Source organism: Podarcis muralis, chromosome 2, assembly GCF_964188315.1.
Source record: "Podarcis muralis chromosome 2, rPodMur119.hap1.1, whole genome shotgun sequence".
Taxonomy (NCBI): domain Eukaryota; kingdom Metazoa; phylum Chordata; class Lepidosauria; order Squamata; family Lacertidae; genus Podarcis; species Podarcis muralis.
In genome coordinates this window covers 50,390,533-50,412,846 of record NC_135656.1, presented here as the reverse complement: position 1 = coordinate 50,412,846, position 22,314 = coordinate 50,390,533, and the positions used below count along the sequence as shown (strand labels likewise).

At 44.9% G+C, this 22,314-nt stretch overlaps 3 protein-coding genes across 4 annotated transcripts in view; 2 read left to right on the top strand and 1 right to left on the bottom strand.

The window, feature by feature from the left end:
- AFAP1L1 (actin filament associated protein 1 like 1) overlaps nucleotides 1–8,556 on the top strand; it is a 69,376-nt gene extending 60,820 nt beyond the window's left edge. For both annotated transcript variants that reach the window (XM_028717635.2, XM_028717634.2), the window contains 5 exons: nucleotides 576–687; nucleotides 3,203–3,367; nucleotides 4,429–4,607; nucleotides 5,991–6,119; nucleotides 6,921–8,556. In XM_028717635.2, coding sequence (XP_028573468.2) covers nucleotides 576–687; nucleotides 3,203–3,367; nucleotides 4,429–4,607; nucleotides 5,991–6,119; nucleotides 6,921–6,944 — 609 coding nt within the window. In that variant the 3' untranslated portion in view covers nucleotides 6,945–8,556. The remainder of the gene's footprint in view (nucleotides 1–575; nucleotides 688–3,202; nucleotides 3,368–4,428; nucleotides 4,608–5,990; nucleotides 6,120–6,920) is intronic.
- The window catches only part of IL17B (interleukin 17B), a 257,212-nt gene that overhangs the window by 220,191 nt on the left and 14,707 nt on the right, over nucleotides 1–22,314 (bottom strand). The window lies entirely within an intron of this gene.
- On the top strand, nucleotides 12,086–21,681 carry GRPEL2 (GrpE like 2, mitochondrial). The gene is made up of 4 exons (XM_028717630.2): nucleotides 12,086–12,245; nucleotides 16,526–16,682; nucleotides 18,124–18,205; nucleotides 18,791–21,681. The coding sequence occupies exons 1-4, from the start codon at nucleotides 12,157–12,159 to the stop codon at nucleotides 19,141–19,143; spliced, it is 681 nt and encodes a 226-aa protein (XP_028573463.1). The 5' UTR covers nucleotides 12,086–12,156; the 3' UTR covers nucleotides 19,144–21,681.

Below are 22,314 nucleotides of genomic sequence, written 5' to 3'. Positions count from 1 at the left end.
CAGCACTCTTCTCCCTTCCTGCATGTGCTTCCAAGTGCTTGGTGACCAACAAACAGTTTTGCCCAAGCAGAGGCAGTTGGAAAAGCCTGCTTCTCAAGCAGCTATGCTGCATGGGAAGAAACTGGACTTCCTGCTCACAACCATCATTCATTCATTCATTCATTCATTCATTCATTCATTCATTATTCAATTTAATTTGTATGCTACTTTTCCACAAAAAGAAATGCTCAAAGTGGCTTAAAAACAAAGAAATAGGGATGCATTTCAAACAAACACTACAAAAACTATTTCCTCATAACGTAGCAAAAACATAGCATAGCTACAATTTCATAGCATAGCAATACAACAATAACAATTTCTTAATAACATATTAATAATATAATAACATACCAAAGAAAACCCACATTCCAATACTATAAATATAACACAATCACTTAAACAACACACAGCATCCAAGAGCAAAAATAATGTTTCACCTTAATCCTAGAAATACCCTTCCCTTGATGTTGGCCATCATTGTTGGTCTCCTTGGCACCCTCTGAAATGATGGCTTCTTTGTGCTTTTCTGTGTGCAGCTGGAAAAGTCAGGCCGGCCGTCGGGGTCCCAGGTGAAGCGTCATGGCTCCTCTTGCAGCGAGAAATCGCGCCGTGTGGATCCACAAGTGAAAGTCAAGCGCCATGCATCAAGTAGGTTTGGATCCTGATGTGGGATGCTTGGGGTGGCTCTCTTATCAGCCTGTTGGAATGAGGAGGGGAAAGACTCCAAGCTGACAATCCCTAAAGAGCCATTTCCAGTAGTGTAAGCTTATACAACACTCAGTTGCTGCTTGATGGCTCCACTTCTGTCTCAGTTTTTGCTTTCTCATTATTTGTGTCCTCTTTCCTAATGGGACAAGGATTGCTAATTTGCAGGCTGGGCCAAAGTCTGGATGGGTTTAATGCACAATACTACCTATTTGCCTTTGCAGCTTCTCTCTTAGCTGAGGTTCAGGCCTGAAATGGGGAGAACATGGATGACAGAGGAAGAGCCTCTGATTGGTGGTAGGACCTGTGCTTTGAATGCAGTAGGTCTCAAGCTCAGTCAAGCCTTGTGTCAAAATGAGGCTTCTCCTTTTGGATTCTGTGATCTCCACCCCTGTTCCCCTTCGCAGGTCAAAATTGTTGTTAACAGGAACTGATCGGAGCTTTACCAGATAGCAATGGCCCTGAACATGTACGATCAGCACTGTGTTACACACACATACACACCCTGCTGGTCTTTCCCAATGCTGCTCAGAGGTTGCTAATAGCCTTGCAAGAACTACCAGCTAAATGGGTGAGGGAAACTGCTTCACACTGATAAAACATTTCATCAGCTTTTTGTACCTCTTGGGAGTCCAGGCCCCTGTTTTGGCATGCCGTTCTGACAACCCAAAACAGCCAAACCTAAGGGAAATAGAATTGCTGGCTTTTGAGTACAGCTGTAGTTGGATCCTTTACCTCTCCAAGTTGGGTCGGAGGGAAAATAAATCCTTGTCTGAAACCATGGAGAGCTGCTGTCACACTAGACAATACAAAGTTAGATGGACCCAATAGCCTGACTCAGTAAACGGCAGCTTCTAAGTCCTAACCTGCCCACATTTCTTATTGAGAAGGGGGAAATCTCAATAGAAAATTTGGTGTACAGTTGGACCTTGGTTCTTGAACCTAATCCATTCTGGAAGTCAGTTCAACTCCCAAAACTATTCGAAAACCAAGGCGCTGCTTCCGATTGGCTGCAGGAGTTCCCTGCACTCATGCAGAAGCCATGTCAGACATTCGGGTTCCAAAGAACAGTTAAAAAACTTGCTTCTGGGCTTCTGGTGTTCAGGAGCCAAAACGTATGAGTACCAAGGCATTCGAGAACCAAGGTAGGACTGTACTGGCAGTGTTTCACATTTGTAGCTACTGCTTCTGAATACACATGTTTATGATTGCAGAGATGGGTCTCCTTCCTTCTGTGAAAACTGTTCTCTGCACAGAGCAGGGTTGGGGAACCTCTGGCCTCTGGCCCAGGAAGCCAAATGCAGTACTCCAGGCCTCTCTCTCTCTCTCTCTCTCTCTCTCTCTCTCTCTCTCTCTCTCTCTCTCTCTCCCCCCCCCCAGGCCTCTCCTGAGGCCACATCCTTCACTGGCTCTGCATTGCACCTTTTGTGAGTGTTTTTTGCACAGCTGGAGTATGACCTTGAATTCTTATAGTGATTCTTGTTTTCCTGCATGAAGGATAGAAAAAGGTGTTTGTGTGTGTGTAAAAATTAACCTGATGTACAAAGACAACATCCACATTTGTTGTTCTACCCACTTTGCTTCTACCCGCCCCCAGCCCCCTTGAAGGTTATCCAAAAGGCAACATGGCCCATTGGCTGCAAAAGGTTCCTTGACCTTGGTAGAGAATCCCAAGTTTCTTTTTAGACTCTCCTATGATGCTCCAGGAACATTGAGCTGAATCCATCTTAGATTCCTGTATGAAAAGTGAGGTTATAAAGAACCAGGCAGAGGGCCTTCTCGGTAGTGGCACTTGCCATGTGGAATGTCCTATCATCAGATGTCAAAGGGATAAATAATTATATGGCCTCCCATAGACATCTGGGGAAGCTTTTGATGTGTGGTGTTCTGTTGTATTTTTGTGTATTCTGTTGGAAGCCGCCAAGAGTGGCTGGGGCAATCAGATGGGCAGGGAACAAATTATTATTATTATTATTATTATTATTATTATTATTAGCTCCCTCTGAAGTTTGAGCTACAAGAACACCATGTTCCACTTAATTATTTTGTGTTGCACAGGCAGTTCTCCAGTGGCTATAAATTGTAAGTGTATCAATACAGTTTAAATCAATTTTACAAGAATGCCAAGCTTTGCTGGAAGTCTTAGCAGCTCCCGTTCATAATTGGATGTGCGCTTGTGCTCCCATAAGCCACTTCTCCTGTGCCAGCAATATTAATAATCAGCAATCTCTGGGCAGCACTGCAGAGGCTGTGTTGGGAAAGCAGGTGTCTTGGTTCTTGACTGTTGGTTCAGTTTCATTTCAGACCACAGTCTGGTGTTGTGCATCACTGAGCTTGTTCAGCCCTGAGCTTGCATTTAAAATTATCTGCTGTCAAGGCAGAGCTAAACAAAAAACCCTCTCATCTCAGGTGCCTAACAGAGGGCTGTTTCTCTTAACTCATCCCCTTCCCCTTGCAGATGCCAATAACTACAAGTACGGCAAGAACCGTGCTGAGGAAGATGCCAGGAGGTTCCTGACTGAGAAGGACAAACTGGAGAAAGAGAAGGCTTCTATCCGGAATGAACTGATGGGCCTGCGGAAGGAAAAGCGGGAGCTCCGAGAGGCTATGAAGGGAAGCTCAGGTATAAGCCCCTGCTGGAGAAGCAATTCTCCCGCTACCACATCCCTCACCCCTGGCCATTTTGCACAGAAACCTCTCTCCTGAGCTGCATTTACCTCCCACATACAGTCCAGTATACTGGGCCGGAGTAAGTCCTTTAGAGACCCTAAGCACTTAAAATATTTTAGTGCCCCCATATATATCTAATTCAAAATATAAACAACAATAAACTGTAAAATAAAATTTTATTTTTTGAAATGAATGAAACCCAAAGATGGAAAAGAATGTTTAAAATTTTTGCCAACTTCTATTCATTGAATTTGCAGGTGGGGAGGCATCCTCTTGTCCTCCTCCTCTTCCTCAGACGGCAAAATGTGCTGGGCCAGTAGAACGCTGAGCCCACAGTGGCCTTGGCTAAAGCACCTGCCCCTTTATCCTAGGACTCCTTGCAGTTATGAACAAAAGGAGGTCTCTGTTATTCCTGATGAAAGAGGATGGCTGCTGATAAAGATGGCCAACGTAGGAGGCATTTGTTGCAAAATATTTGCCTCAATAGCAACATCAAACCTGTGTGTACTTTTGCATCTTACTTCTTAGCCCTGACATGTCCTGTGCTGGATATATCCCTAATATTGGGTACTTACAAAACCCTCTCAGCAAGTGCAGCTTAGCAATAGCTTCAAATTAGCCACAGTAACAGCTGCAGGCTCCTTCCGCAGAGGAAAGCCCAGGCGCGCCATCTACTGGAAGAATAATTCTTGTAATGGAAATTGCACAGCTAATTGCCTGGAAGCTGGCAAAATCCAGGTCTTTTCGTCCTTACTGCTTTTGATGCGTTGCAGATAATGTGAAGAACGTGAGCTGCCTTGCCTCTCGTGGACATGTTAAGAAAGAGGCGTCAGCTTCTGAGAACGTTGACCCAGTTCCTGTTTCCCACATGTCTCCTCAGCGGTGGGATTGGGCGGGGGTGAAATTCCCTTCGCCTTTGCCCACCCTCCCACTTTCTCTAAGCTCCCTGACATGTGTCCCTTCTCCAAGCCTGGAGCCACAGGCTGACCTTGCTCCCATGTGTCTGTTAAACAGGGAAAGACCTGAAAGAGCTGGAGCATCGTGTTGCGGCCCTGGAGGATCAGTGCAAAGCCAACGAGGCCAGGCGCGTGGACCTTGAGCTCAAGCTCACGGAGGTGAAAGACAGGCTGAAGCAGTCGCTGGCAGGAGGGCCGGCTCTGGGGCTGACTGTGACCAGCAAAGCTGAAAACAAGGTGAGGAGGAGACAGCTGCTTCCTCTTTCCGCCTTGGACGGTTAGGGCTGCTTCAGTTGATGATAGTTTCCCACATAAGCGCAGAACAAAAATGGGCGCACACAGAAGCCCAGGGAGCCAGGATTATTGGAACACAGGAAGGTGGCTTCTGCTGAGTCAGACCACCAGTCTGCCTTGTTATGTATTGTCTACAACAGGCTTCCTCTACCTCGGCCCTCCAGATGTTTTGAGACTACAATTCCCATCATCCCTGACCACTGGTCCTGCTAGCTAGGGATCATGGGAGTTGTAGGCCAAAAACATCTGGAGGGCTGAGGCTGAGGAAGCCTGGTCTACTCTGACTATCAGGGACTGTCCGGGGTTTCAGAAAGGGATGTCTCCCTGTCTTACTTGGAGATGCCAGGGATTGAACCAAGGATCCTCTGAATGCAAAGAGCTTGCCCTACCCTTCTCAGTAATTGCTCAACCTAACCTTGATGGGGGTGCCCAGGGGATCATAGAATTGTAGAGTTGGAAGGGATCCTGAGAGTCATCTAGCCCAACCCCCTCAGCCTTGCTCCCAGCCCCAGAGAAAGGGGATACAATGCGTACTTATTTAAGGCATGCATTTGCCACTCCTCCCAGGATGACTCTCAGAACGATAATAAACAATGGGGAAACAAGTGGAGCAGCAGAGCAAAGGGCAATCCATTCGCAGAAGGGGTAGCCAGTGTGGTGTTTTCGTGATGATACTGGACTGCAAATGGGTTCTAGCCAGCATGGACCAGGGTTAGGGATGATGGGACTTGCAGTCCAACAACATCTGGAGGGGGCACCATGACGGCTAGGCCTGTTTTATAGAAAGTCTTGTGTAAAAAGAAATCCAACAGTTGAAAAGTGTCTCCTCTTCCTTGCTTGCTTTCCACCAAACCTCAGAAGACAGGGGCCAGCTCCACAAAGATTGTCTTCATCGACAGGTAGATTGGTGTGAGAGAAGGCAACCTATCCTACTAAGCTTCCTCCATTAATGCCGGCCAAAATACATTTTAGTGATAGCAACCTGGTTTCTCTAGTATCTCTCCCTGCTTGAATCTCTGAACAACGTCTCTGTTATGTACTGAAGTTCTCACCCTGGGCCAGCAGGGGGATACTGTAGATAGTTCTCACTCAGGTCCATCCACATATGCAAATAAGGGATCGAAAGTGACGTTCAGTGATTGGATAGTTACAGAAAGTGTTACAGTTGCGTTGTAGTGGAGCTCTATATAAGCAGGCTGGCTGAACCCTTCAGTTCAGTTCTGTTCTGGCCTGTGAATAAACAAGAGCTGTTTGAAGAATTGCTGTGTCGTCTGATATGTTCACCCACAACTTAACATTCTCAGTTTCTTGTACATTTCCTTGCAGGAGCCGGCGTCCCAGTCAAGTGGAAGCCCCCCTGAGCACTTGGTCCCGGTTAATTGCGCAGCGGAAATGAGGAAGCGAAGCCCCTCCCTCCTTCCTGCCCACAAGGGGAATGTGCTGCAGAAGGCCAAGGTACAGCAGGCTCGGCTCTGCTCCCCTAGCTGGGCGCCAGCATTATACTCCCTCCTCATTGCCTCTCCCAATATCTTCAGGACTCACTCAGGGGTTGGGAACATCAGGCCTGGGGGCCAAATGCAGCCCTCTTTATCTGGCTCTTGAGACCCTTACCAGGCCACACCCGCTTTGCATAGGCTACACCTCTCATAAGCCTTGCTCCTCATTGACCTTGGGTGTTTTTCCCTGGCTGGGATGTGTCTCCAAACTCTGATAATGCCTCTCGCTTACCTGGATGGAAGGTGAAGAGACATGTTTGAACGTGTGTAGAAACAAAGCAATTTACTGTGCAAAGGTAAAATTCGCATGCACTGCTCTGTCCATTTTTGTCTCTGGCCTGGCCCACCACCAGCATACGACCCCCAGAAGGGGATGTTGCTAAATTCTTTGACAAGGGTGTTGTGACATATATATCATATGTTAGTGTGTACTACAGAGTGTAAACTGCAGTTGCCCTTAAGCGTAGAATCTTCCTTTCACAATTTCCCAGGACAGAGGCCTGATCTGGATGGGGGCCTTGGTGGGGGGAATCCTAACCCTGCTGCAGTCCTGATCCAGATCTTCCCCTCTCCTGGTCTGCTCCAGCGATTTATAAAAGTAAAATCCTGCAATTAATGGCAAACCACAAGACTCATTGGAACCGGGCCCCAAACCTCCAGAACCCCACTTTGGAACCAGGGCTCAGCAGTCTCTTTCTAGCCTTCATATCTCCTTTGCAACCCAGGACTCATCAGCTCCGCTATTTCTCCCTCTTTCTAGGAATGGGAAATGAAGAAATCATAAAAGGGTCACTGGGCCTCCATCTCCGGGAAGAACCCCTCTCGAGCATTGGGACACATTTGGGAAAGGCTAGAGCAGTGCAAGAGCCTCTCATCCCTCAAGGAAACTGCAGAAGGATGCTGGGGGACTTGGTTCTTCAGCAGGGAGAGCACCCACCCTCCTGCAAATGAAGGATTACCAAGCAAAACTGATGTGGGTGAAAGGGGAGGGAAGGGGGAGTTTGGGAAGCAGGGTGGGTAAGGGAAATCCTTTCAAGGATGTTGGGTTTTTTAAGTGTGTCCTCAGAATTCTCCTCTTTGAGTGGCCTGTGAGGAGCACCTCAAATAGATCTGGCATGCCAGCTGTCTAGATTTTGCTCTTGGTTAATGAAATTAGCGAAGAGCCATTAAAAAATTGGAACGTAGATACTTTGGTCTGGTGGGGAGAGATGATGATGATATGGTTTGGAGATCCTCACTCATTCATGTCAGCCAAAGACCTTGGGCAAGTCACTTCTTCACCTTTCTTGCTGCAGCTCCTCTCTTGTGTTGGAAACCAGGTGAGCATTCCTCACCACAAGCAAATGAGGCATGACACACAGAAGTGCCTTGCAATTGATTCTGTCGAAAGATGCTCTTTGCAGCCCTTGACACTGTCAGCCTGCTTCCCTGTCCTGCTCTCTGCCAAACCAGATCAAGGCAATTACTGTTGACTTAGGCCCAGAGGCAAGGGCCCAACAGGGAGAAGACATTGTCCACGTGGTGGTTGAATTTAAATCTCAGGGCTTTTCATATTGACCTGTGCCGGAGCACTCCTGTCAACTTCTGTAGTCTCTCCCAGGCTGTCATTTAAGCTTTTAAAATGTGTTGGAGAAGATCAATAGCTTCAGGAGGGCAAGGAGTAATATCGCCTGCCCCCCCCCCCCGCCCGACAGACTCTAAAAGTGCCCAAGTGTTGTAACAGATCCATTTGCCCACTCCCCCGCCTTTGCTGCACAGCAGAGCTAGACTCGCACTTGCAAGTGAGAAAGGAGAGTGAATAAATGGACTGATGTGGCTAGAGAAATGGCTTCTGCAAAAATAAATAAATCCCTGTTGCAGGGCTATTTTATTTCTTTAAGGGTGCTGTCTCTGGTCAGCAGAACAGTGGCTGAAGACTTTTCCCTTTCTGCGAATCATCCACTAGAAGACAGTAAGTGCACGCACTAAATAACAGACATTATGCTGCCATTTCTAAAAATCTTTCTCTCCGATCACGGGTGGGATGGGTGGGAGAGTGTTTTGGGTGGGTCTTGTTTCTGCAGTGTGGGGAGCCCAGTTGCCTTCATGTGTATAAGGTCTCTGGCCAGTTTCAGGCCTGCTTCATTCATGGAATACAAAATCTAAAACTTGAGACCTTCAGAAGAGGCCCCAAGGTGAACCCTACAGCAAATGCAGTGATCCTCTTTGCTGTGTCATTCCAACGGACCAGAAGCTGTAGCGACCTACTTTTCTTTTATAGGGGGAGATGGGTAGGATGCTTATCTCTTTGTGGGTGCATATTGTGGCATACATTTTTACTATTTAAGATTTGTCTGCACTTTAAGATCTGTATCCCCTCCCTCTGCTGCCCCCCCCAATAAAATATGATCTTTGTACAGAGCTGTATGTGTTCGTTTTTTCTTCTAAATTTCAAGGCAGTTTTGGGTTGTAAACATAGAAGTTGCAGCAACATGCGTGTTACTTATGGTTCACGTAGAAATGTATATGCGTGCATTATCTTATCTCCTAGGTTTTGGTAGGAGAGTGGCTCTAACACTTCACAACAACTTTGGCTCCAGCTTGATGCTTCCAAAATGGCGCAAGCTTAAGACAGAATCATGACCTTTTCTGGTTTACAGAGGGATGATACTATCTGTAAGTAGAATAGACAAAGTAGAAACTATACCATCTGTATGGGAAGCCTAACCCTTAATCATAAGCATATTGATTTCAACAGAGCAAGGAACCAAGTATAATGCCAGACCCTCCAAGAGTCCCTATTTTCCAGAGGTCTCCCTGATTTAGAGAAGGCATCCCGACTTCTGATTTGATCCCAGAATGTCCCACTTTTCCTTAAAGGTAAAGGGACCCCTGACCATTAGACCCCGCCATGGCCGACTCTGGGGTTGTGGCACTCATCTTGCTTTATTGGCCTAGGGAGCCGGCGTACAGCTTCCGGGTCATGTGGCCAGCATGACTAAGCCGCTTCTGGCGAAACAGAGCAGCGCATGGAAACACCGTTTACCTTCCCACCGGAGCGGTACCTATTTATCTACTTGCACTTTGACGTGCTTTCAAACTGCTACGTTGGCAGGACCAGGGACCGAGCAACAGGAGCTCACTCCGTCGCGGGGATTCGACGACCTTCTGATTGACAAGACCTAGGCTCTGTGGTTTAACCCACAGCGCCACCCGCGTCCCACTTTTCCTTAGGATGTCCCTATTTTCATTGGAGCAATGTTGGAGGGCATGGAGTTATTTGACTCCTGAGCTGTCTAAAGGCAATTCTGTAAAGTTAGGGCCACCCAAAATGTTACAAAATAGTGAGCAAGTTTTCCAGTTCTCCCAAGGTCCTCATTATTTTGGATACCTAAAAAGACAGAAGCAGGGCAGGGCGAGGGGATCGGCTTGATGTTGTAGACACTTTAAGATGTCTACAAGGAGGAGATTGTAGGTTGAAACTAGATTAGGTCATGTGGGGGGTAAATGAGAGGGGTGAGGAAAGACTAGGAAAGTGACTAAATCAGGACAGAAGTCCTAAAGATTGCAATGTAAGCTGTGTACACACTGCATTTTTTTTTTCAGGCTCCCGTGTTTTCTCATTGCTGGTGTTGGAAGCAGAGTATACCTGCCATTTGCCACATTAGCCACCTGTATCCTGTACAGTGCTACCTCAGGTTACGAACTTAATTCGTTCCGGAGGTCCGTTCTTAACCTGAAACCATTCTTAATCTGAGGTGCGCTTTCGCTAATGGGGCCTCCTGCTGCTGCCACGCCACTGGCATGCAATTTCCGTCCAGAGTTTGTAACCCGAAGTGTTCGTAACCCGAAGCGTTTGTAACTTGAGGTCCCACTGTAGTTTCTTGAAAAGTGATGCTTTTTGGTGTGCTTTCCCTCAAGCCAGCTTCTCTCTGATTTTGAAACATGAGCCATGGGAGAAGCCATCACACATGCACAGATGACAGCTTCACTGAAATGGAGTTTTTTTGGGGGGGAATTGCATGCACAGGAAAACAAATTGGGCGATGCCCATCACATGAAGACATCTCACAACATAACAATGCAACTTGAAAGGCAGCAAGTGGAAACTACCTTGTTGTGTTTTAGGTTGTTAATGTGTACATAGCCTTAGTTGCCTTTTCTTCTTGTTCAAATAACTCCAAAAATCTCTTCTGACTGTGCTTATCTGGAGTTTCACAGGTATACTGCGTGTAATTCTTGTTAGTAATAGATTTAAGCTGCTAAATGTTGACCTGTTAAATGTTACCTAAATCTTAGTAGTAACATTTTTATGAGTTCAAATGTTATCTAATATATTTAATATCTTAAAAAGAAAAATATGTTACTTCTGTATTTGAGTTCAACAGAATGATTTCATGCATGTATATATATGTCTCCCTGCATTCAATAAGGCTTTATCCCAGTTCCAGAATCTCAAGAAAGGACCATGTCCACCTGTAATTACAGTGGCTAGCAAGAGTTCTCATATAATGTCCTCTCAGTTACATTTTGATCCATATAGTCAAGGTAACATTATGGGGTCCTAAAGATTTGAAAACGGAGAGGCAGTCTTCTTATGGAAGAAGTGGGTTCTAGTGTAATCTACACATTAGATCGCTTAACAAGACCAGATGGGGGATTTTTGCTGTTTTCAATTTTGTAGTCTAAATATTGGTAGTGTTAAATGGCAGTATTGCATTGTCAACTACAGCAGTTTTAGAGTCTATTTTGGATCATTAGCTCTGAGTGACTCTGCATCTCCTATAGTGCTGGAGGAAATAAATGGATTTTTTATGTTATAAAGTGAATGTCCAGGCTCTTAAAGATGAATGGAATAATCAAGTGTGTTCTCGTCAGCTCAATCAATGAAAAATTGCTTTAGTGTTTATATATAGTCTTTCTTTAGATTTTAAATTTAGACTGAGTAAACAATTCCCCCACACTGCCCCCAGTATATTGGACTCCACAGAGCCTTTGTAGGAAGGAACGGGCTAATTCAGATAAATGTTGCTGATGTAACGCAGAAAACACTTCTGTGAGGCATATAATGTGGGCATTTGTGAATGATGCTTTCTTTCTGGTCAGAAATTATTGGTCATATTAACCTTGCCTTGGATAAATCCTTGATACTTATATGGTGTGGGGGACTGAGGACAAATTCTGCAAGCCCTCATGATGTTTGAGAGACTTATGCTTCAAGACTGGAAGGACAAAGACCCGCCATCTAGTACTCAGTGGTCTGTGAAGATCTTGCAGCCCTTTCTACATCACTCTTTTTTCAATTCCCATTTGAACAGCCTAGATTAATCTACACATCTGAGTGAAGAGTAACAGAATATTCATGTTAATGTCAGCTGCCAGTGCTTCTTTTTTTAAAAAAAAGTTAAAGGTCTAAGCAGCATATAAATTTGGTTAAGTAAATTGTTTCCTTTTGCTAATTTGCAAATAAAAGTTTTTAAAAATATAAAATATAAAGTATTGCAGCCTGGAGAATTAGAAGGTGCTCAACTAGATTTGAAACAATGTTGACAGAGTATGAGTTGCTTTCAGCCGATACTGAGGGGGTGCAGGTTTCTCGTGTTCGTTTTCTGGTAGCTCACTGGATACACAGGCACAGAAATAAATAAATCTCCAGGCTGGGAGATGCCAAAAGGCTTGTTACAGCAGAGAAGGCGCCTTGCGCGTGGAGATGCAACAGCCAAGCGCCCTTCTTATACAGGCGTGACCCCGGCAACTCCTCTCGCTCACTGGTTCCGTGGGCAAGATTCCTGCATGGCAGAGGGTTGGGCTAGAGATGACCCTCCGCATCCCTCCCAACTGTATGATTCTTTGATTCTGAAAGGCGGGGCCCATTTTCGCTGCAAGGAGGGCGGGCGGCAGCGGGAGGCCGCGGTGCCTGACGGGAGTTGTAGTCGCCGCCGCCGCCCTCGTCTCCTCCCACCGTCGGCGCCTGGCGGTCCAGTGTCGGCCACGCTTCGTCCGTCGGCGGGGCAGCTATGGCAGCAGCAGGCAGGTCGGCGCGGGCGGCGGGGCGCTGCTTCAGCCCCCTGCTCCAGTTTGGCCACCATCACTTGCGCTACGACAGGTACGGGGGGCGGATGGGGGACTGGCTGAAATGGGCTCCTCTCCAATCCTCCTCCTTCCTCAGTGGAGCAGTCGCCCTCTTTCCCCCGTGGGTGGCGGGCAATGGCGAGCCCCTGCGCAGGCCGCCGAGGATTGGATCCTCTCCTTTTTCTGGCTCTTCCCCCACTTGCACCTCGCCTTGGGGGGGATATATTAAGGCACCCACCCCGCAAAGATCTATAGCAGGGGACCTACCTGTGTGTAGCCACCGCTGCCATGTAGTTTTCCCGGGGCGGCGCTCTTTTTTGGCGGGGCTGGGGAAGTTCAGCTGCATTTTGCTTTAGATCGGTGGTTCCCAACCTTTTTTTTGGCCATGCCCCACCTAAGCATCTCTAAAATCCTGATGCCACTCCACTTGTGACATATAATTCTGATTGTTCAAAAAATGAACTCCTATTTACGTGGAGAAAGCCCAAAATGCCATTAACTGTTAACTCGTTCTCGAATTTCCCCCCTTAAAAATCAAAGTGCCCCTCTATGGGCCGTGTGCCCCACGTTGGGAACCACGGCTTTAGACCCTCTCCTCTTTTTGCCGCCCCCTTCATGCAGCTCTTGGGAATTTGCATGTCTCTCCCAGATTCCCTCCCTGGAGGTGATTTTTTCTCCCCTGGAGGTGTGTTAGCACTCAGAAGGTGCCACAGCACCCAGGCACTCAAAATGGGCTCTCGTGGTGCTTTTTATGTAGTATTTTTAGATCAGTGCGTCTCTGAGGATTGCACTCAATTTTGTGCCTTTTTCTCTGTGTCTCTCTTTTTTCTCCTCCAGTGAAGGGAGAATGAAGGCATCCTGGTGGAGTTTCCTTTCTGTGCAGCTGATAAGAGAGATACTGAGAAACTCTCAGTTACTGAGATGATAAGAAAGCCCTGTGGGGTCGGGCCAAAGGTTGATTTAGTTCAGCGTCCTGTTTCAAACAGGAGGTGCCAGGGGTTCCCAAACTGTGGCCTGCAAACCACTTCATTCAGGTGGTCTGCAGCTTGTCTGTGAAAATACAGTAATAAGTCATACAGCACCTAGCATGTTACAATTGCTATAACAGGTGGAAGAATTGTAAAGTGGTTCTCCAAGCCCCTCAGCAATTTTCAAGTGATCTGTGGGGGTAAAGGTTTGGGAACCACTGGACTAGATATTTCCAGGATGCCACAAGAAAAAAATCATTAGACTTTTTCCTTTTGACCCTAAGCAACTGGCTTGTTTGCCTTGTAGTCCTCTTTTAAAGGTCCTGGAGTCTGGCTGTCTGGCAATTATATTGGCAGACTGGTACCTGCATTTTGAATATTTTATTAATGCTTTAATTTTTATTGTTTGTTTTAATATTGTATAGAAGTTTGGAATGTCTATGTATGTTGCCTTGGAATCCCTTGGATGAAGACATGGGTTAGACATTTTCAAAGAAGGTCATAGTTTGCAGTGGGGATAAGGGGGTGTGGAGTGGGCGGAAGATGCTGGACTTCACTGACTCAAGAGTAAGATGCAATCCGAGTAGCATGAGGATTTCATATCTATAGTTGATGCTTGGTTTGTTAGCTATTCATAGCCCAGAACATGTACACACACACACACACACCATCTAAGGAAGTGATCTCATAGTAAATTCCATAGCTAAACTTTGTAGTTTGTGCAGAACTTTGTAGAGCAGTACCTCCAGGGATGAATAACCAGCATGTGAGAGATCTGTGTCCTGTTCAAATACTGTCATCAGCTGTGTCATCAGTGCATCTGATTTTGTTAGTAACTTGGTTCTCAGTACAATTTTATAGTTTCCTGTGTGGTGTTTTTATCTCCCTATTGCACCATTCTTTCCATGGGAGTGTTCAGTGAGGCAGGTTACAACAAAGAGAATTTATCAAGCATCACTGAAATGCAAATGAACAATATTTAAAAAACCCTATAACCCACTAATATGTTGATCTGGTCTTTTTGAAACAGTAGCAGCAGGCGTTCATCCTAACTAATAGCACAATGTTGAGAAAGCATGTTGGAATAAAATGGTCTTCTTCGCTGTCTGCCGAAAAGCAGGCAGTGCTCTTCCCTTGGGGGGGGGCATTCTAAATATTGTTGATGTTTCTGGGCAGGCCTCATTCATCTGTTGTACAACCATTAGTGAGGGACCCCCCAAAAAGGCTTATAAAGTGGAATAGAGTTCTTGAACAGTTCTTTGTAGGGGGAAGCAGGAACAGCTGGCACAGTGATTATGTCTAACAGTGCTGCCACTGTCACTTACAGTGGAGCCAAAGCAGTTCACCTCCTGCTGCAGCCACACATCCCTGACCTTGCTGCTAACCTGCCCTACTCCAGGAGCAAATTGCTTACCGTTGGAGCTAGTAAAGGGTCCGTGTAATGTCATCTGATGTCACCTTACTTCTGGACTGACTTCATGGGCAGCCCAATGCAGAGGATGGTACAGAACTAGTCTAGCTTGGAAGTGATTATGGCTGAAAGACGAAGGAAGGTTTTGATTCGAATGGTCTGTCCACTGAGTTTTGGCCTTCTTAACAAGAGATTTGTTAACAGAACCCACTGTCTAGTTGAAGAGAATGGTTCATCATTCCTAAATCTGTTGTCATTCAGGCAAGTGCTTTCAGAAGCTGTTTCCTTCCTTCCTTATGCAATGTTTGTGTACACCCACAGCTAAGAGGAGAAAATGTCACTCAGGAAGCATATGCCACTCAAATGCTGCAATTCTGCTGTCTAGGTAGGTCCTTTTGATGCCCTAATGTGTGTGTCACTTTTCAAAGGCAAAGACACTACGCAGCTCTTTAAAAATTAAATTAAATTAATAGAGCATGGGTTTGGAGATTATTTATTTCAAGCAGCAGAGTCACACACTCGCTGCCCAACCCAGCATTTCAACAAGAAGTGAAACTTCCTTTTCCCACCCCTGTCCAAATCCAGCTCCATGAATCACTTCTGTGTGGGTGGGTGGAAAACAGCCCCCGCTCTCTTTGGGTGTGGAGTATACCTACCTGTCAGGGGTGCTAATACAGATCCCTCCCTGCTTTCTGGAATCCCTGCAAACAGTTTAACAATGGCAGCATATGCTTTCTTCTTTGCAAGCAGCATTCGCTATAAACCCCAAACCTGGTATTCCCTCAAAACCTATGCCAAATTTTGTGTTGTTTTGCGCCACAAACACTACATTTTATGCTGCTGCCCACAACTGTGTACCACTGTATCAAATCAGAATTTGTAGTTAACACCCCAAAACACAGCACCGTTAGATCGTCTCCAAACGTAGACATCAGTCCTCTTTTCACATGTACTTCAGATAGTAGAGTCAAGCGTTAGGGCAGTAAGATTCATTCAGAGCTTGGCAATATATTAAAAATGCTGGCAAAGCATTGAGCCCTGTTCACCTAAAGAGGAAAGAGTAGAGTTTTGTTTATAATAGAAACATGGGACCTGCGGCCATTCAGTCACTACTCTACTCCAACTCCCATAATCCTTGCTGGCTGGGGCTGATGGGAGCCCAGCTGGATCCCTCTTTTATGATTTTACAGTTTGCATGTTAGCAACAGCACAGCTCTGAGTTTTCCCTTACGGGCAAAAAACAGCTTGCATGTCTGCAAAACTGCCCAAGATACTTTTCAGGTGAGTGCATTCAGATCAGCTGAACAATAGTGTACACAGTCGGCTATGATATGTGGCATGTTGCCAACACCCAGAATGAGGTGATTTCAAAGAGTCTTTGTCCTGCAAAACATTCTTGCTATAACTAGCATTGATACAAAAAACCTGACCTGGGTTCCCATGCTGTTGAACACAAAGTGTAGCAAATGGCTGGTTCACCAAGCTCCCTCTGTAATCATAATCATACACATGCTGTCAATGCTAAAGGGATGGGCACAATATAAGTTATCTTCTTACTTGCCAACCAGCATTTTATGTCACAGAGAAGTGGCTTTAAAAAGGGGCAGGGAGCAAGTGTTCCGCTAGATAACGGCACCTGGATCAAGTTTTCCAACCTATATGCAAAAGGCTGTTGCTTTTCAGTCTTTCTCCTTCACAGGATTGGGAGAGAGATTAATCTTTTATCTGCTGGAAGAAGGTGTGAATAAAAATTCCCACCCAATAGCACAAGACTGAGGCCTGTGTTCCCTTGACCTGGACCACTGCTGCCTCCACCCAAGTCCTCCTGGTGGGAAAACACAAGGCTGGAGCTAGCTGATACATCACTATTTTAAACAGACACCTTTGAAAGTGTTCCTGCTTCTCTCCTCATTGTTTGTCACTGTCTTGTTTCAGAGGCTTGTCCTTTGCCTTCAGCACTGCTGCACAGCAGAGGAGCACAGGCGATGACTGTGGTCCAGAAGACCCTCCTGATGAGCCTAGACATCTCCTGAACGAGAACAGTTTAGAGCTCAAAGCCACCAAATTGGAAGAACAAGTCCGTGTCTTAACAGTATGTATCGTCCTTAACTTGGCCGTTTGCCCTAACACATTTATTTTAGGTTTCCGCTTTTGTGTGTCTTAAATACCCAGTCCCAAAATCTACAGCATGCAGTAGTCAAAAGATCAGATTAGTAGAATTAGAGAGCATCCCCTGCTGCCACTCTTCCCCCGCAACCCCTGCAGCATAACTCCTTCCACTGTTGCCAGCCTCCTCCTCCTCCAGGCAGGCTAGCTGGTGGTGAAAGCAGATCAGAACAAGTGTCTGTTTGTTTGGGTCCCTTCCGGCTGGTAGAGAAAAGGGAGGATGACGACAAAGGTCTACCAGCAAGATGTCAGTTCCAGGGGGCCCTGCCAGGGTGTGCAGGCCTCAGCATTTGCCTGACCAGGCTGAGAGCTGACACTAGGCCTGGTGTACAGCACTGCAGCCGTCATTGTTATGTGCACTGAATTTACTCTTAAGCATTTTATAAATATAACCAGGCTATTTATTGTGTGTCCGTTACTTTTCCAAACATAGAGCTAGGACAATAGTCAAAACATTCCAGAACAGCAGATACCCAGCTGGTGACATCTCTAGTGACCATCACTGCTGCCTGCCTGGGCTCTTTAAAGAGGGGCCAGGCAGAAGGAACAACTCCGAACTGTTGTTTTCCACACAGGGCGAAAGCACCGTTCTGTGTAGCAGTGCCTGTCCTTCCTGTCATCCACTAAATGCTCACTGTGATGGGATGCGTTTGTGCACTCACAATCCATCAGTATTCAGTAAGCAAGGGGGAAGTCTACATGCACACTCTCCAGATAGCATGAGCAACAGTGTCTAGAGACCGTCATTAGACTTTTTCCTGTGCTCAGCATGGGGGGGGGGGGCAATGGCGGCAGACCATTTTTGCTTAGACAAGCCTATCCAGACAAGCAGAGTGTTGATATGTGTGCTTCATCTGGTTCTCTGCTGATTTTAGTTGTTATTATTTTTTAATGTTTTAAGTAGTTGCTTTTAACTGTGTTTTTACTGATAATCTTAGGGTTTTTGTCTTTTTGTACACTGCTTTAAGGTTTTATTACCGTCAAGCTGTATATACATTTTGCAAAACAAATGTAATAAATAAGGCATGTTAGTAGATGCTGCTTTCACATTTTCCCATTTTCTTTCTGCTGCAAAAGTATGCATGCATGTACATCTGCTGTAGCTATTCCTTGCCATTGTTTGTTAGTTGAAGAGGGTAATGAAGTGGGGTGGGGAGATCTTTAGGTCTTCTTCAATACAGCCCGTTCATTTCAGCAGGAAGTCACACAGGCAATGTGTTTTATCTAAGAGCAGCAACTGAAGGCTGTGTATGTCAAGCAAAGCTGCCCTCAACCCTCGTGGTCCAGGCTTGCAGCATTATAGATGGCTCATTGACCTGTTGCTTTGGGTGATGTTCTTGTCTGACTCTGCTTCTTACTATGTGCAGGAACGGTACCAAAGAGCCCTGACAGATTCTGAAAACGTTAGGCGGAGGACGCAGAAGTTTGTCGAGGATGCTAAGATATTTGGTGAGTAAAAAGGGTGCTAGTATTGTGCAGAGCTTGTACCTACCACCCCATGTGCTCTGCTTTATTTGTTTATTTAAGGCATTTATTTTTTTTAAATATATTTATTGAAATTTTGAATAGAAAAGCACACTTCACAATCAACAAAAAAAAGAAAGACATCATCACAATCAAACAAAAACAAAAGAATACAATAGAAAACATAAAAAAGGTAAAAAGAAGAAAAACATTAACAAACATAAAAATCCAGTTTTTTACTTATTATTTTTATAGCCCTCTTTCCTGACTTCCTCACATCTCCCTTATTTAAGGCATTTATATACCACCCTTCAAAATGTTTATCTCAGGGTGGTCTATGTTGCAAATAAAATCAATGAGCAAATAACACAAACGTTAATTAAAACAGCAGTACATCTATCAGGGTTGTTGTTGTTTTTTTTTTAAAAAAAGGTTTGACTGTCAGTATTTGCTGGACCTTGATTGTTCTTTTATACAGAGAATGTTATAAGGACTGAGACTCTAATGCATAATGCATTGTTTTTGCCCTTTGAACAGTCATCCTCACCTTTCTGATCTATGTATCTATAGGCATCCAGAGTTTCTGCAGAGACCTGGTAGAAGTGGCAGATATCTTGGAGAAGACCACCGAGAGTACCACAGGGGGAGAACACGATGACCCAACTCTGACTCTCAAGAAGATATGCGAAGGCTTATCTCTCATAGAGTCCAAACTGCAAAGCATATTTGTGAAGCATGGCCTGCAGAAAATGAACCCCATTGGTGGCAAATATGACCCCTACGATCATGAAATAGTCTGTCATGTGCCAGCAGAGGAAATGCAGCCAGGCACTGTGGCATTAGTGACTCTGGATGGTTATAAACTTCACGGCCGCACTATTAGACATGCGCATGTAGGTGTGGCAGTAGAATCACACGAATGAGGTGGACACGTTTTATAAATACTTGAGACCTGAATGGACTGATTTCTCTGTCCACGTGACTGTTGCTGCTATAGCATGGATTTTTATTTATTAAGCCAAATTTGTTACCTGCTGGCCTCTCAGGATGGGTTGCAATGGCCTGATCTTCACTTCCAAGACGTACAGCTAATTTAATATTACTTGTTCTGTGTCATAAATGGTGTTTGTCCCCCCCCCCCCCAGCTGTTTCTCAGTCAGAGGTAGTGCTGTGACTTTCCAGGCTTTCCATTAAATTCTGTTGTGGGTTTTGAGGGGAAGGAGGACTCCTAATAATTCCTAATAAGGGAAGGGCCGTAATTCCAAGAAGGGAAGGGAAGTAGCTCAGTTGTAGACCAATGTTGTATGCAGAAGGTACCATTTTGGTCCCTGGCATCTCAAGGCAATATTCAAAATACTGAAACCAGTCAGGGTAGACAAAGGGGTAGTCCTCCAGGATGCTGTGGAATACAGCTCCCATCAGCCCCAGACAGCATGAGTAATGATCAGGGGTGATGGGAGCTGTAGTCCAGAAGGTTGACTACCCATGGTGTAGATAATACTGACCAGTGGTCTGACTTGGTATAAGTGATTAAATTAGAACTTTCTGTGTTCTTACAAATGCACTCTGCTTTCCTTGAATTTTGGTTCAGCTGCTGCAACCTCTGCTTTTCTATATGTAAAGTGGGAATATGATACCTGCCTACCTCCCAGAAATGCTACAATTATTTATCAGCTGTAAAGCATTTTGAAAACAAGTGATGAGTAGTGTGAAGGGGCTTTGATACCCAGCAGAAGTGTGTCTGGAGGTGTTAATTTGTAAATTCTTTCTGCAGTTGGAGATCTTCCTCAGGTTACTTGGCTATTTCAACCCTGTGAAATCTCCACTGTGGTATGTATAGGGATATGGATGAGTCCTTTCTCATTGCCATTTAAAATACTGGACAAAATGGGCCAGTAGCTCAACAGTTTAAGGAAAGAAAATAGACTTTTTGTGAAGATTCAGGTTTATTGGCCATAAATTCTCCCTCAAATTATGTACCACAGTTTTCAAGCACAATTTGCTATGTTATCGATGCTGGAAGAGATGGAATGGTCTTGTACTCCAAAAGGGAAGTATAGTCTTTCGAGTTTGAGCTCACAAGTAATTGCTATGCAGATGGCACTGTGAAAAATCTGGATTCGGAGACTACTAGATTAGACATCAAAATATATGATTTGTTTTTTATTTAGTATTTTTTTTAAAAAAAGAGAAAGTGTCTATGCAAAGTGTACTTCAGCTAATTTCAGTAAAAATAGCAAGAAAATTATCAGATCAGAGTTTCAGCCGAAGTTTTAAGGGGACTTCCAGCTAGAGAATAAATTGGTATCATTCTGTAAACAAGTGGATGCTTGATTCTGATCAGTTTTTGTGTGACAGGTAAGCTAAACATGCAAGCGTGAAAAATCCTAACTCTATTTGAGAGACGATTGAGGTAACCCAACATGTTGGCTTCATTCTGAACCCTAGGTGAAAGTTCAAAGAAATGAATCTTTGTGAGGGTGGCCTTATTTTTGACTCACACCCACTTCCTTTTTCAGAGGAGTTTTGTCCTGTCTTGCTATCTTGTCTAAGTTTGGTTAGAATTCATCAGCTGAAAGTTCCAGACGCTGCTGGCTCCCATGTTATTTGTATTAGCTTTGTCTGTACTGTCAAGAGAGAGATCTCTTGACTCTGAAATTATAAAAATGATTCAAATTGGTATTTATTTCCAGGATTTCCTTCCTACCATATACATTCTTGTGTTAGTTAGTCAGAAAGAAGTGGTGTTTCATGTGAGCATATTCAGCAGTGGGCTTTGGGCTCTCAGATTTCAGCGGCAACACTAAAATTCAGTGCCCCCTCCCACTACTTGCGCTTGATTCTACAGCACTGTTGTGGCGCCCCCTGCAGGGCGGCACCCAATGTGGCCAAACCAGGCACGCTACCCTAAAACCACCTCTGGCATATTCTCAGGTAGATGTACATGAACTGAATTAATCCACAAAGGGTTATCTGCATCACCAATTTGGGGGGGGGGCAACTTTGGGCTATAAGTGAATGATCCTTAGAGCAATATAAGAGATTGTTAGAGCAAATTTCTAATTTAAAATAGATTTGTATTTTTTCCCCCCAAGGCAAAAGAACAAAATATTTTTCCAGCACAGTCATGCATGTTTGCTCAGAAGTTCATAGGAAATAAGATTTAAATTGCATCTTGAACTGCAGTCCTGTGAACTGAGCAAGACCCGCTGAGTACAATGGGCTTGTTTCCAAGAAAACACACAGATTACAGTGTTTGTCTTCCAGTTGTTGACTTGCTCAAAAAAGCGGCGAGCTATTTATGTGTACAATACAAATCCATACAGTTGAATTTATTAAACCAAAAGTTTTTGCTTTTGCTGGGTAAGGAAGACAAATCAAGTTGTTCAGAACATAACAATGTATTGAAATCACTCTGCACCATATTCTTACAAATAAAAGTTACCTTTACAAGACTGAAACATGTGGTATTGACTTTGAATGCCTCCTAAAGAGGATGTGCCCAGTCAGAAATTTAGAAATGTTTGATTTCTTGCCATTTTGAAATCAGCCGGAATCTTGGAAAAAAGGTAATTTAACTGCATTTGTTTTGATTTAGCACACATGCCAGAGGGGTTATATTCTGCAGGCATCATGGCAACAGCCACTATCCAATGTTTAATTTCTTCAGTATTAAATAAAAGAGCATGCTAGCCTAAAATGCACTCTGGTTAAATGCTTTGGATTATTATTAGCTCTTTGCAGGGATTCCCACAGGGCGATGTTGAAGTCGTCAACATTCATGTCACGTTTTCAGACACTTGAGTTGGTCTGCCGAAGGTCCAGGTGCCTGAAGCCAGCTCTCTCTGCTTCGCCATCAGGTTAACTGCGCCAGCAGCATGTGCTGAACTCGGCAGGCAGTGCTTTTTTCACTTGCAACCCGAATGTCGAAATCCCCTATTTATTCAGTGATGCCTGCACGGGCAGCTTCGAAGTGTGTGAAAAGCAAACCAACCCTTCCAAGCAAGCAGGCTTGGATGTTTACACCCAAGACAGGGCTGGCAAAAATGGCACCTCGGTGGCCCACCCCTCTTAAAGCTACAGGAGATGCAAAG

Coding starts and splice junctions, on each gene's coding strand:
- GRPEL2 (XM_028717630.2), top strand. CDS start 12,157: ATGGCAGCAGCAGGCAGGTCGGCGCGGGCGGCGGGGCGCTGCTTCAGC. Junction 12,246..16,525: donor CATCACTTGCGCTACGACAG/GTACGGGGGGCG, acceptor GTCTTGTTTCAG/AGGCTTGTCCTTTGCCTTCA. Junction 18,206..18,790: donor CGAGGATGCTAAGATATTTG/GTGAGTAAAAAG, acceptor ATGTATCTATAG/GCATCCAGAGTTTCTGCAGA.